The 12,954-nt window shown below is 43.4% G+C and overlaps 1 protein-coding gene across 4 annotated transcripts in view; it reads left to right on the top strand.

The window, feature by feature from the left end:
• The window catches only part of KAT6B (lysine acetyltransferase 6B), a 73,800-nt gene that overhangs the window by 17,867 nt on the left and 42,979 nt on the right, over positions 1-12,954 (top strand). For all 4 annotated transcript variants that reach the window (XM_072130661.1, XM_072130665.1, XM_072130664.1 and 1 more), the window contains 3 exons: positions 8,696-8,804; positions 12,279-12,394; positions 12,479-12,560. In XM_072130661.1, the coding sequence (XP_071986762.1) occupies positions 8,696-8,804; positions 12,279-12,394; positions 12,479-12,560 (307 nt within the window). The remainder of the gene's footprint in view (positions 1-8,695; positions 8,805-12,278; positions 12,395-12,478; positions 12,561-12,954) is intronic.

Below are 12,954 nucleotides of genomic sequence, written 5' to 3'. Positions count from 1 at the left end.
ATATCAATATTCACAATTTTTAAAAATATTTGATACATATAAAAGGTTTTCATCTTAAAAGGGGTTTCGCCACGAAAGAAAATTCTCATATCCCCTAGTGATGATATCATTTTTAACCCCTTACTCAGTGTTGTTGCTGTTTTAGCTCGTATCACTGTGTAATATTCCAGAGTGTGGGCGGGGCCTCTAAGCAAACACTTCATGATTCCTCTAGTTCTGTGAGCTGACAATATGGTTAGATTATCCGGGTACAGGGTTTATATACACTACACTTCTTTTTTTTATTATTTAGCTTCTGAACATTCATTAGTATCTGACACACAGAAAAAGAGATGAGACGGAGATGAGATTATGAGATGCCTATTACACACTTTCAGCTCTGCTACATATCTGTTCCCATATCTATGTGCCTCAATGAGCAGTGTCCTATAATAAGACCCTTATATACTTTTTCAAACTTTTACTTTGCTTTAATATATACATCAGTCTTCACAAAATCTTCTTACATGCAATTGTTTGCTTCTTATACCTAGAACGGCTAGCAAATAGGTAAACGGTCCCTTGAGTGTGGTTACCATTAGTATAGTTCCTTTAGTCGCCTCGTTCGGCGGTTAATAACACTCCTAACATTCACTTGTTTGGCGACCTCAGGGCTGAGACGTGCATAGCTCTGACTCAGTGGCGTAACTAGGAGAGTCAGGGCCCCATAGCAGATTTCTTCATGGGGCCCCCCTCCCCCTTATGGTGCGGTCACACGTTGCAGTTCAAACTGCATCGCAATCAAATTTGAGGTGGTTTTAGGTGCAGTTTTGTTAATTTAACAGGTAAAAGACATGAACTGAATGATTTAATTTTATTTTAAATGGGAAAATTGTTCCACAAATGCCTTTCACTTGTTAAATTAACAAAACTGCACCTAAAACCCCCTCAAAACTGACTGTGATGCAGTTTTAACTGACCGCACCGTGAAAAATATTCCTACATACACACACGTTTATATAATCACACACATTTATACACTTATACACACACACACACAAGATTCTACACTCACTTTTATATACACTTACACACATACATACGTATACACATATGCACACATTTATGTACTCGTACATACAGTATATACAAACTCATACTGTATATACATAAAGTATATATGCATCAGTTGTATATACAGTATACTGTTTATATACATACATATAGCATACATACATCATATTCTTTTACATACGGTATACATCCAATGTGTATACACATACATGCAGTATAAAAACACCATATACACACACATACTGAATCTACATACAGCATATTCACTCATACATACAGTATACACACATAATGCATAGACACATACATACAGTGTATATATAGTGTATACACACATAATGCATATACATACAGCATAGACACATACATACAGTATATATAGTGTATACACACATAATGCATATACATACAGCATATTCACATATATACAGTAAATACAGCAGATACACATGGTATATACAACATTTACACACACTGCGTATACATGCAGTATATACACACCTACATATGGTATATACATACATACAGCAAATACACATATATACAGCATATACACATACATAAAGTATATACTGTACAGCAAATACACATACATACAGTATATACATACAGTATATACTGTACAGTATATACACACATACATACAGTATATACTGTACAGCATATATACACATACATACAACAAATATAGATACAGTATATACTGTACAGCATATACACATACAGCACATACATACATACAGCAAATACACACATACATACAGTATATAGTGTACAGCAAATACACACAAGTACAGCAAATATACTTATACATTCATATAGATATACATACATATATAGGTACTTACATTTCTTGGAGACCGGCTGTTGTGGCATCATGCCAGCGGGTTTCTTCTGGCTGGTAGATGGCTGTGGCATCGCGCAGGCCTACGCGCCCGGGGAGCCACGGAAGTGAGGTCGGACAGCCGCAGACGGAGTGGGCCGGCCGCGTACATACTGGGCAGCCGCGGAACAGGTGGCCACAGATGAGTCAGAACGGGCGCCGTGGTTGTAGTAGGATGCCGAGTGGCCGCCGATGGAGTGAGTTGGTCGGCAGCCATGGATGGAGTGGGCCGGGCGGCCGCGGATGGCCTGGGCCTGGGGGCGGCAGCAGTTGCAGTAGACCGAGTAGGCGGGCCCGGCAGCAGGCACAGTTGAAATGGTCAGGTCATGCGCGCCGCTGTTGGAGCTGTCAGGGGCGGATTGGCCGCAAATGAAGAGGTGGAGTCGGGTGGCCACAGATGAGGTGGGCGGACAGGGGCGGCACAGGGGCCCGTATTGATGTCCCATTGCCCTAGTACGCAGGGAAGGATGGGCTGCAGGGCATGAGAAAATACAGTTTATAAATTTTGTCTTGGCTATTCATCCTGGGCCCCTGTGCCGCCGGGCCCCGTAGCAACCGCTACGGCTATTGTTACACCACTGCTCTGACTGCAGGACAGAGTGGTATCGTCCACATGCTGTGACGTTTCAAGGGACGCGCCCTCTTCCTCAGGTCTCCAAGGTATTTTAAACCCTGTTAACCAAAAGTGGATATTCTGTGTAGTATAAACTTTAAAATGTATGTAATAACTAGGTTTCTAATCTAAACTTGACTATTTTATATATTTAATCTATGGTCTAAATTAGAGGTTTTGGTACAAAATGTGTAAACTTTCTGTTATTCACTGTTGTAATATATTGCACTACCCTTTTCTGAGCGAGAAAGGTCTAAACGAGGAATGTAATTATAATGTGTTTTTGAAATAACATGTAAAAGGGTAGTGCAATATATTACAACAGTGAAAAACAAAGTTTACACATTTTTGCACGTGCCGGTGTTGTCTTGTTGTGGCGCAGTATTGATTATGTGACTTGAGTTATAAGCGGCAGTTATGTGATAATCTGTAGGACGCATCGGGGGGGCTGCTACAGGTCAGGGATCCGGACGCAGAAACTCTAGTAGGATTACAGATCGTGAACTGTCACTACCCACTCCCCAATTAAGACTAAGAAATCCATCAGAATGTACTAGCACCATAAGTAAAACGTAACTTTTAATAATTACTGATAAAATAAGTTCCCAGTGAGCCACAATAATCTGCACATCAGAGAGGAGCTCGTTCAGACCTCCAATGAGTCTCGTCTGACATGGTCCCCATTACTACCTCACCGTGTCCTGACCCGGGGCATCGTCTCAAAACATTACAGATGCCATCCGCTCGCATCCAACAGTAACCTATAGAAAAGGACGTTCATTGTGGACGTCCACAGTCATTTCGGGCAACATCAGGACCAGACTTGGCAAAATGAATGTCACTGAACTTATTTTATCAGTCATTATTATTATTCATTTATGGTGCTGGTACATTCTGCTGGATTTCTTACCGATTTTTGGATGCATTTTTCGTGAGTTGGCCAACTAGACGGCCTTTTTCTGTCTTGTTCGGATTTAGAATTTTCCAATTAAGACTTAACCGATAAAACAAAGGATTTGTTAAACTTTATTTCAAACTTCATAGAAAATACACATTAAATAGAAGCTCTGTTTGGAAGGGGGGGGGGGGTAGCTTTCCTGCCCATAGATCATGGCATCCCAGAGCCTGAAAACTGCCCACATCTGAGCCTCTGAAGTAGCCGGGTCGCCCATCCTACCACCTAGGCCAGTGATGGCGAATCTGGCTGCTGGGTTTCAGAGCTGATTCTCCCCCCGGGCAGTGGGGGGGGGGGGGGGTAATGCAAAAAGGGGTCTTGTAAAATAAAACCCTTCCATTTGGAAATATGCATACAATTTTTTTTCAGGTTGGAATAAGGAAAATATTCCCTCTTTTGCTAGCGTGTAAGGCAGCCCCCTTAATATGACATGCAGGATTACAGCCAAACCACTATATTCTAGAAGGAACAGATTCCCAACTGTAGACGGCACTGAAGAGGCTCAAACGCATCAGAATGGCACAGGGTAGGCTGCAGGTTTAGCTAAGGGAGAAGCCTTTGACTAGGGTCAGGGAGTAAGGGTTCTGCTTAAGGAGACTTTGCCAATTTAAGGGAACCTTATAAACCACTACCAGTATATTGTCAAGCAGTGTAACACCTTGTTTCTTTCATGGCCCATGGTGGCGACATCCTGCAGAAAGTCAACTTTGAAGTGACGTGTAAATTGGTTGTATAAAATTCAAGTCTCTGTAAAAATTCTATCCAGCTCCCCCCAAACTAGCCCAATGCTGGTTTGTCCTCAGCACATTTGTAATGTCAACCAGCAGAACCCAATATTGATATGAAAGAAAAGGGGTAGAAACATCCAGATCCAAGATTCCTATTTTTTTTTTTTTTATTATTTATTTATTTTTTAATATATAAATAGACCCTCCTGACCGCTGTAATGGAGATCGGGGGATGTCCTGATACAGAGCTGCACCCGATCTCCCAGAGAGGAGAATCTCTGCACTGCTCTCTCCTCTCCCAGGTGTCCTACAGGACCTGCGGTGATGTCAGCATCATGTGACTGATCACATGCTTCTTACATCACCACATACTGTTGAGAATGGGGACATGCTGCGCTGGGACAGGGTAAGAAGGGGGGTAGGGGAGAATTTGTTTGTGTGTGTGTGTATAGCTGAGCTGTGTGTGCAAATGTATGGATGGAGCAGAGCTGTGTGTTATCCCCCCCCCCCCAAAGTTTCTCCATATTCCATGGTTTTGTTTTGTTTTGTTTTTGTTTGTTTTGTTTTTCATAAATACGGAACCAAATCAACCAAAATTTCTCACTAACTTTTATGTATAAAGTAAGAAAACCTATGAAAACCTCCCGGGTAAGTTCTAGTGTTTTACCAGATGACATGACACATGGCCTTTTTGAAAAATGAAGCTTGGTCACTAAGCGGTTAAGATAACGAGTTTCAGATTCTGCCCTGCACCAATGGGGAATGTAATGGGAGGGGCACGGTCACATGTGATGTCATGTAAGTTTTAGGGCTTCTTCTCTCCACCTCTAATGTCCATAACCACATGTTACAATGTAATGGAACATTCTATGAAATGTCTCGGTCCCGTCTCCTGTGTAACAGTTTTCTCCCTGTGATAGCTTTCGTGCTTCTCTTCTGCTGCGGTCACTTACTGTATTCTTGTGGTCTATAAATGCCAGGCTGAGCAGTAAGGACACCCGCGCTTGTCCTGCTAATAATGTGTAAGCCGAAGCGCTGCCGCCTAATTATACAAATGATGCCTGCGCCCGGCGATGTTCTCTCGCACACAATCATCCTAAAGCTTAATGGGTCGGAAAGGAGCACCAGCGGAGCACGGAGACCGCACAGAGTGCGCAGAAAGTCACTAAACACTATCAACACTTTGCATGTTGTGAAGGTGAACGGTCTGCGATGGTAATGGTGCGATTGTCATCTAGACAGTCACGTGTTATTTATATTTATCTGGCGTATAGATTGTCACGGGCGTACCCACAATCCTTGGTACAGATCGCAGGTGCACCCGTACCCTTCCATGTGGGGTGGTGTGTCCCCCCGGGCCCAGACTTGCTCCGGATCCGATGAGGCCGCACGCCTGCTTTCTGACATCGGCAGTACTAGCCTCCTATTCTACTGCCTCTCGCCACACAGCGGCTCATCATCATCCTCTTCCACACCTTCCAATCTGTGTCTGAAGAAGGTCTATAGTAAAGACCGAAACGTTACATGAATTTGGATTGTCATACTTTGTACACCAGTAAAATTCTGTGTTTTGGCATCATATGGGGTTGGCAGCCTCGAAAAATCATGGATTTCTTGACAGGATTGTACTAGAAGGTGGACTCAACAAAATATTTGCAATAATGTTACAGAATTATTATATTTTTTTTTTTTTAAAGAGTAAAAAAAAAATAAGTGCTGAGTCTTCTAAGGATTAAAGTTGTCCTGTCACCAGAATTACACCTGCTGGTAAAGGGTTAAATGTCCTCCCTGTATTAGCTAAAGTGATATGCCACCGAGACACTGTACAGGCAGTCCCCTACTTAAGGACACCCGACTTACAGACAACCCCTAGTTACAGACGGACCCCTCTGCCCCCTGTGACCTCTCTGGATGTTACTATAGTCCCAGGCTGCACTGAGCAGCTGTAAGGTGTCTGTAATGAAGCTTTATGGATAATCCTTGGTCCCATTACAGCAAAAAATGTTGAAACTCCAATTGTCACTGGGCCAAATTTTTTTTTATTTATTTTTTTTGTCTGGATGTACAATGATAAAATATACAGTTCCAGTACATAGAGCACTGTGTGGGAAACTACGCATCTTCTCACCACTTCCCACACCCCACGATGGGCCAAGCAGCAGTGGACGGAGCCAACATAGCAATAGCAGATAGTTTGGGGAATGATTTTACTGATGGTAGGAGGCAGTTTTTAAGGGAACCTGTCACCAGGGACCTAAGTTTCACTAAAGGCAGATTGTAAAAGCCCATGACACCTGCAGTGCACATCTGCCTTTCTGCCTTTTCTAAGCATTTGTATTACTATATAATTGTGTGTTATAACTTGCCTTGTACCCTGACAAAATCCTGGGCTAGTCACAGGGGCTGGACTTTGGTTTGGATGCAAAAAACATGTGACTTGTCTGAGCTGCAAGCTGCCTCCATCTTTGTGCTCCTGTACAGCTTGTCCCTCCCCCACTGATGTCATGTAACCAGGCTGTGACCTTTGAGAAGGGGCAGGAGGGAGGAGCTGTACAGGAGCACAAAGGTGGGGGCCAAGCTCTGAGGAGTGAGTAACACAGACAAGCCACATGTTGTTTTTTTGAAATGCATCCAAACCAAAGCCCAACCCCTGTGACTACCCCAGGATTTTGTCAGGATGCAAGAGTAAGTTATAACACACAATTATACTGTAATGCAAATGCTTACAGAAAGCAGAAAAAAAGATGTGCACTGCAGGTGTGATGGGCTTCTGTAACCTGTCTGTAGTGAAAATGAGGTCCCTGGTGACAGGTTCCCTTTAAGCTGGTAGCCTGCAGTGCACTTTTCAACAAAGGCTCGGGGGGGGGGGGGGGGTAAAGGTTATTGGGTTGATAAATCTGCAGTTTCCGTTTTGCTGGGGTGCGCTGTACATTGTGCAATTTTAATGATCGAGAAATGGGAAGTCTGTCCATTCCTCAGTGTAACTCCAGATATTCCTTTAAAATGGCAGAAATCCTGTTGCTCCTACTGGTACTTGATGTATCATTAGATGCTCTTGTTTTGCTTGAGTTTAATTTGAGGCTCGTTCTGTTGAAGGGCTTTTTGAAGTGGAGAAGTAGGTACTTGTAAGCTGGCGGCTGCGAAGAGCGATCCGTGATTACATAGAGAGATGCGTGGCATGGATTTTATACAGGGCACCTTGGAGTTTCCGCGCTCTGAAGTGTCATCCGTGTTTTGGATGTTCATGAGCCGTGTGTGTGGTGATGTGAGATCACGGACCCCTCTCCCCGTGTGGTGGCTGCGCTCCGCTTGCATTGTTATGGCAATTGCTTAATGAGTTTTATAGACTCCGGTTTCCGGCTTCCTGGAAGCCGCTCGCCGTGCACACAAATAGACGCTTATTGAGCCAATAAAAAGGGGCGCCGTGGATTAATTGTGTCACGTAGGAGAAGAGCTCTCGTCCACCCTGAAGGATTCTCTGGGGGCTCATTATTCTTGATTTACTGCTTAGTGGTTCACAGCAATAATGATGATCCAGACCGGTGTCGCTTTAATCTGTTTGTTGTTAGCGATTGGAATACAATGTAACTCGCCGTGCACATGAACTGGAATTTTACGCATGTGCTCCCCATTGTTTCTACAGCTAGAACTTGTCCCCAAATTTTATTTTATTTTTTTTTTTATGGCTTTTGCGTGTGTTTCGCCACAGTCATTAAAGGAGGCAAAGGTACAGGTACATGGAGACTTGTCTCATGTAACAGGCTTATTGAAAATTGGCCAACCCCTTTAACATCTAGTTCAATGCAGCACCTCCCATCATCCTCTGGTGTTCAGCGGTGATGTCTTTTCGGATGCACCCACTACAACCCAATTTATCCAAAGGCTGTGGCAGGTGTCCACTGTTGAGACGCGGCCTCCATTTGGCTTCTGTATGTACGCGGCCTGTGGCGGTAGGAGGCGCTGCACTGGATCAGAGGTAAAGACCAATGTAACTTGTTGTCGGAGCCATAGCAAATTATAAATTCTGATCTTGGACAACCCCTGCACGGTTTAATTCAGATTTTATCAACCATACGAAATGCAAATTTCACTTCGGTTTTTGGATTTCCTCCTTGTTGCCACTTTTTCCTCCTTGTTGCCACTTTTTCCTCCTTGTTGCCACTTTTTCCTCCTTGTTGCCACTTTTTCCTCCTTGTTGCCACTTTTTCCTCCTTGTTGCCACTTTTTCCTCCTTGTTGCCACTTTTTCCTCCTTGTTGCCACTTTTTCCTCCTTGTTGCCACTTTTTCCTCCTTGTTGCGTGTCTATTCTATGTAGTAGTTGTTGACTTGGGCATTGGTTACTCCACTGTGTTAATGATGAGTGCCGGATATTTCTATATAAAAACCTAAGTGGATTATAAATGAACACCTTTTATAGATCATTGAACTGATTCACCAGATGTATTACTGTCTTTCTTTACAGCCTCGAGCAGATCCCATTCCTATCTGTAGTTTTTGTCTTGGGACCAAGGAATCCAATCGAGATAAAAAGCCAGAAGAGCTCATATCGTGTGCAGACTGCGGCAGTAGTGGTAAGTGGCCATGTTGGGGTTTAATGGTAAAAAGTATTTGTAAAAGCATTTGGTTTGCTCATTATATTTGCACAGTTTTAAGACTTTGGTATTGATGACTTCTCCTTGGGGAATGTTTTGGGCTCCTGATTCAGTTGCCCAGATTTTAGCTACTGCCCAGTATACAGTATATGGAGCTGGATTCAGACTGCTCTGTGCTGTGTGCCGGTCATGCCATTGTAGTGCCATTTAGCGTCCATTCATTATGCTATGCATTTATGTCCCATAACGTTTATTGCTGAAAAGACCAGAAATGCACCGAAATCGGGTCACAAATTCTCATGCACAAAAGAAATGGCACCACTCTAGTAAGCAAAGGCGCGGTGTTAAAGCGTAGTGGTGAGGAATAATCTTTAATCCTACGTTATTTGGCAGAGAGTAATGGTAGTCCAAGATGTCGTCATAGAAAAAGGACAACCAACATGAGAAAAACCCATTGGGGGTTAAAACGCTCATGGGGACACGCAAAGGGTAGGGGAAGGGTGAGCCACCAATCAGGATCCTATGACTCGTGTGATAATCTTAATCCAGATTATACGAATTCAGATATCAAACTGTGGGGGAGCACGGGATCCAGGGGGCACCAGATCTGATGAAGTTGTTTGCAGACGCTTTCTCTGCAGGTCTCTTCTCCTCCCTCCATGGTTGAGGTATAATTTGATGTGTATTGAGGTCAGAAAGTCTCGCCCAGTTCAGTCTCCGATGCATTTCAGTAGGGAATAGAGGTAGGTAGTCTTCACTCTGTCCTCCAGAAGCCACACTTAGATGAGAGATCAATTGCTTAGGTGCTTGTGTAGATGTGAGAAGATCTTCTAGGGGAGTGAGGTCCCAAATTGAGATCTGCCATTGTACCTTGTAAGTGAATAAGAGTCTTCAATTGTGCTGTAAGAAACCGCGACGTTATATCTGCACCTTCCATAGCGTGTCCTATCCGTAGAATAAGCTCCTGATGGGAAGCCAAATCTGGTTGGGTCCAAGTATTTTAAGGGATACTCTTAGTTGTGAGAGATCAATTTCCAGAGGTCAACCAGCCCCCCCCCCCCCACATTGTCCAAATCAAACAAAACTGGTGCCGAACAATACTGCTACGTTAGTGCTGTTCAAATTTTTGTTTGTGCTGCTTTTTGTTTTGAATATATGAACAGAAAATGGAAGGTCAAAAGTTCAACCTGGCCCCGACACACACACACACACACACACACACACACACACACACACACACACACACACACACACACACACACACACACACACACACACACACACACACACACACACACACACACACACACACACACACACACACTGTCAAACGTTAGTGCTACGTTTGTGCAGCAAAAATTTTCGTCACTACAGCAGCGGTGGTCGTATCCAAGAACAACTATTTCTTTTCTCTGACTACATTTTTGTGAAATTATCTTCACTCCAGTACATTTTTTTTCTTCCCCCCAGCATCCTACAGTTGAAAAGATGAATGTATAAAGGAGATGATTTTAAATAAATGTGATGGATGCTGAGATGGAAATGCCCCTTTAAGAAGAAATATTCTTGCATATCACTACAGATGTAAAACATTTGGCTTGTCGTCAGTGCCGCCAAACCTTTTCTGGACTTCAGGGGTTAATATATATATGGTGTAGGAACAGCATGAGTTCATACCGCCCCCTCCTCTGGGACACAGATCCACAGACTTTCATGGATCAGCCTCCCCCAGAATTAGCAGCTGATCTTCGCTCTGCCTCATTAAGATCAAATTATCTTTAATTAGCTCCTCCGCTGTCCCACGTAATGCGCTGTGTTTAGAAGGAGAGCGGTGACTTATTCCGAAGCCGCACTAATGGTGTGGGAGCGGGGGCTGTAATCACATCCGACAGGCCCGACCCTCCATGTAACTGTTACAATGTGCGATCATGCACTTCTCTCTAAGAAATTCCATTTGGATCCCCTATGTATCTCCATTCCCTGGGGCTTTGACTAAGGCTTCATTCACACACACATATGGGCACGTATATACGGCTGACATATATACACCGTATATACATCCCCCATACATGGCAATGGGTGCACATAATACGGTGCTCCGGCCATATATTACTATGGAGGGGGGTGGGGGTGAGTGGTTCCTCGGTGCCGACCTGTCTGTGTGAATGTAGCCTAAGAGTGATGTCACACATGGCGTTTTCGGGCCATTTTTAGTTTTCAGATTGTAAAAAACGCATCTGTTTTTTAAAAAAAAAAAACATGCATTTTGGTCCGGTTTTCCGGATATGCGCAATTAAAAACTGATAAAAACACACGCATTTTCAAAAACCGCATGTGGTTTTTAAAAATGGATGTGTTTTTTTAAAACATTCATTTTTTTACGATCTGAAAAAGCACTAACTAAAAACTGCCTAAAAACGCCATGTGTGACCTCGCCCTTACACTGTTCATCAAGGGTGCACAGCCTTTGTCTGAAGGCAGCATTGTTATACGGCTCAACTTCAGGCGGCTGTACTAGTGACCGAAACCCTCGATTCGCCAAAAAACACAGTACAGTTCAAAAGACACCCCCCCCCCCCCCCCCCCCCAAGAAACAAAATACCCAATTGGTACAAAAACTAAGGGTGCGGTCACACGGTGCGTTCTTTTTACTGAAAACTGACTGAAAATACATTTATGTACGATAACCATGGTTTGGCTGATTTATAATCCGTCTCCCAGCTCCCTACACTCCTAGAATTGAAGATAAACAGTTGCAAAACAGCCAAATCTTCCATTCTAGGAGCGTAGGCAGCTGTGAAACGGATTCAATCCAGCCAAACGCATAAATATACAAACGCATCCGTTTTCAGGAACGCACAGTGTGACTGCACCCCAAAAAGCCCTCCCCAAGCAGACTACAGGCAGTCCCCGGGTTACATACAAGATTGGTTCCACAAGTTTGGTCTTAAGACAAATTTGTATGCAAGTCGAAACTGTATATTTTATAATTGTAACCCCAGGCAAAAAATTTTTTTAGCCGCAGTTACAATTTTTTTGCTGTAATGGGACCAAGGATTATGAATAAAGCTTCATTACAGACACCTTACAGCTGATCATTGCAGCCTGGGACTATAGTAACATCCAGAGAGGTCACCAGAGGTGAGAGGTTTCTGTAACCAGGGGGTCCTTAAGTAGGGGACCATCTGTAACTATGGGGGTCCTTAAGTAGGGGACCATCTGTAACTATGGGGGTCCTTAAGTAGGGGACCGTCTAACTATGGGGGTCCTTAAGTAGGGGACCGTCTAACTATGGGGGTCCTTAAGTAGGGGACCGTCTGTAACTATGGGGGTCCTTAAGTAGGGGACCGTCTGTAACTATGGGGGTTCCTTAAGTAGGGGACCGCCTGTCCTGGAGAGTTACTGGATTTTGTGTAGGAGCTGCCTAATGGTACATACGTTATTTTCCTACAGGTCATCCATCGTGTCTAAAGTTCTGCCCGGAGCTCACATCCAATGTTAAAGCTTTGCGGTGGCAGTGCATCGAATGCAAAACCTGCAGTGCCTGTAGGAATCAAGGGAAAAATGCAGTGAGTTGTGGGGGGGGAAAAAATACAAATTGACATTTTTCTTTCCTTTATTATAAAATACTCCTTGTGTGTTGTGTCTTCCAGGATAATATGCTGTTTTGTGATTCTTGTGATAGAGGATTTCACATGGAATGCTGTGATCCGCCGTTGGCACGGATGCCAAAAGGTAATATACACCCAAACTCTCCCCGAAATTAAAAAAATAAATAAATAAAATTCAACTTTTGATATTTCATAAATACCTCCCAGATATTAACCATAATGTCACAATAATGAAGAGTGAAGGTAAACAGAACTCAATAGCAAATTGTGTGCATTGTATGATTGGGCAGATTGTTACATTCATACGATTGATTTGCCCATTCATAGGAGCTTAAAGGAAACCTACCATGTGATGTGATGCAGTATGAAGCAAACATACCCTGAGAATGCTGTAGCTACACCGATGCAGGATCAGATCTTGTTTAATCTCTGATTGGTCTGAATGGTTTTGCAGAAAAAGCTGTTATAACATTCAGGACCTTGGGAAAGCTGGATCTCTTCAGCCTGCCATTGATAAA

The sequence above is a fragment of the Engystomops pustulosus genome, chromosome 11 (assembly GCF_040894005.1).
Source record: "Engystomops pustulosus chromosome 11, aEngPut4.maternal, whole genome shotgun sequence".
NCBI lineage: Eukaryota > Metazoa > Chordata > Amphibia > Anura > Leptodactylidae > Engystomops > Engystomops pustulosus.
This window is presented reverse-complemented; position numbering and strand designations above follow the sequence as displayed.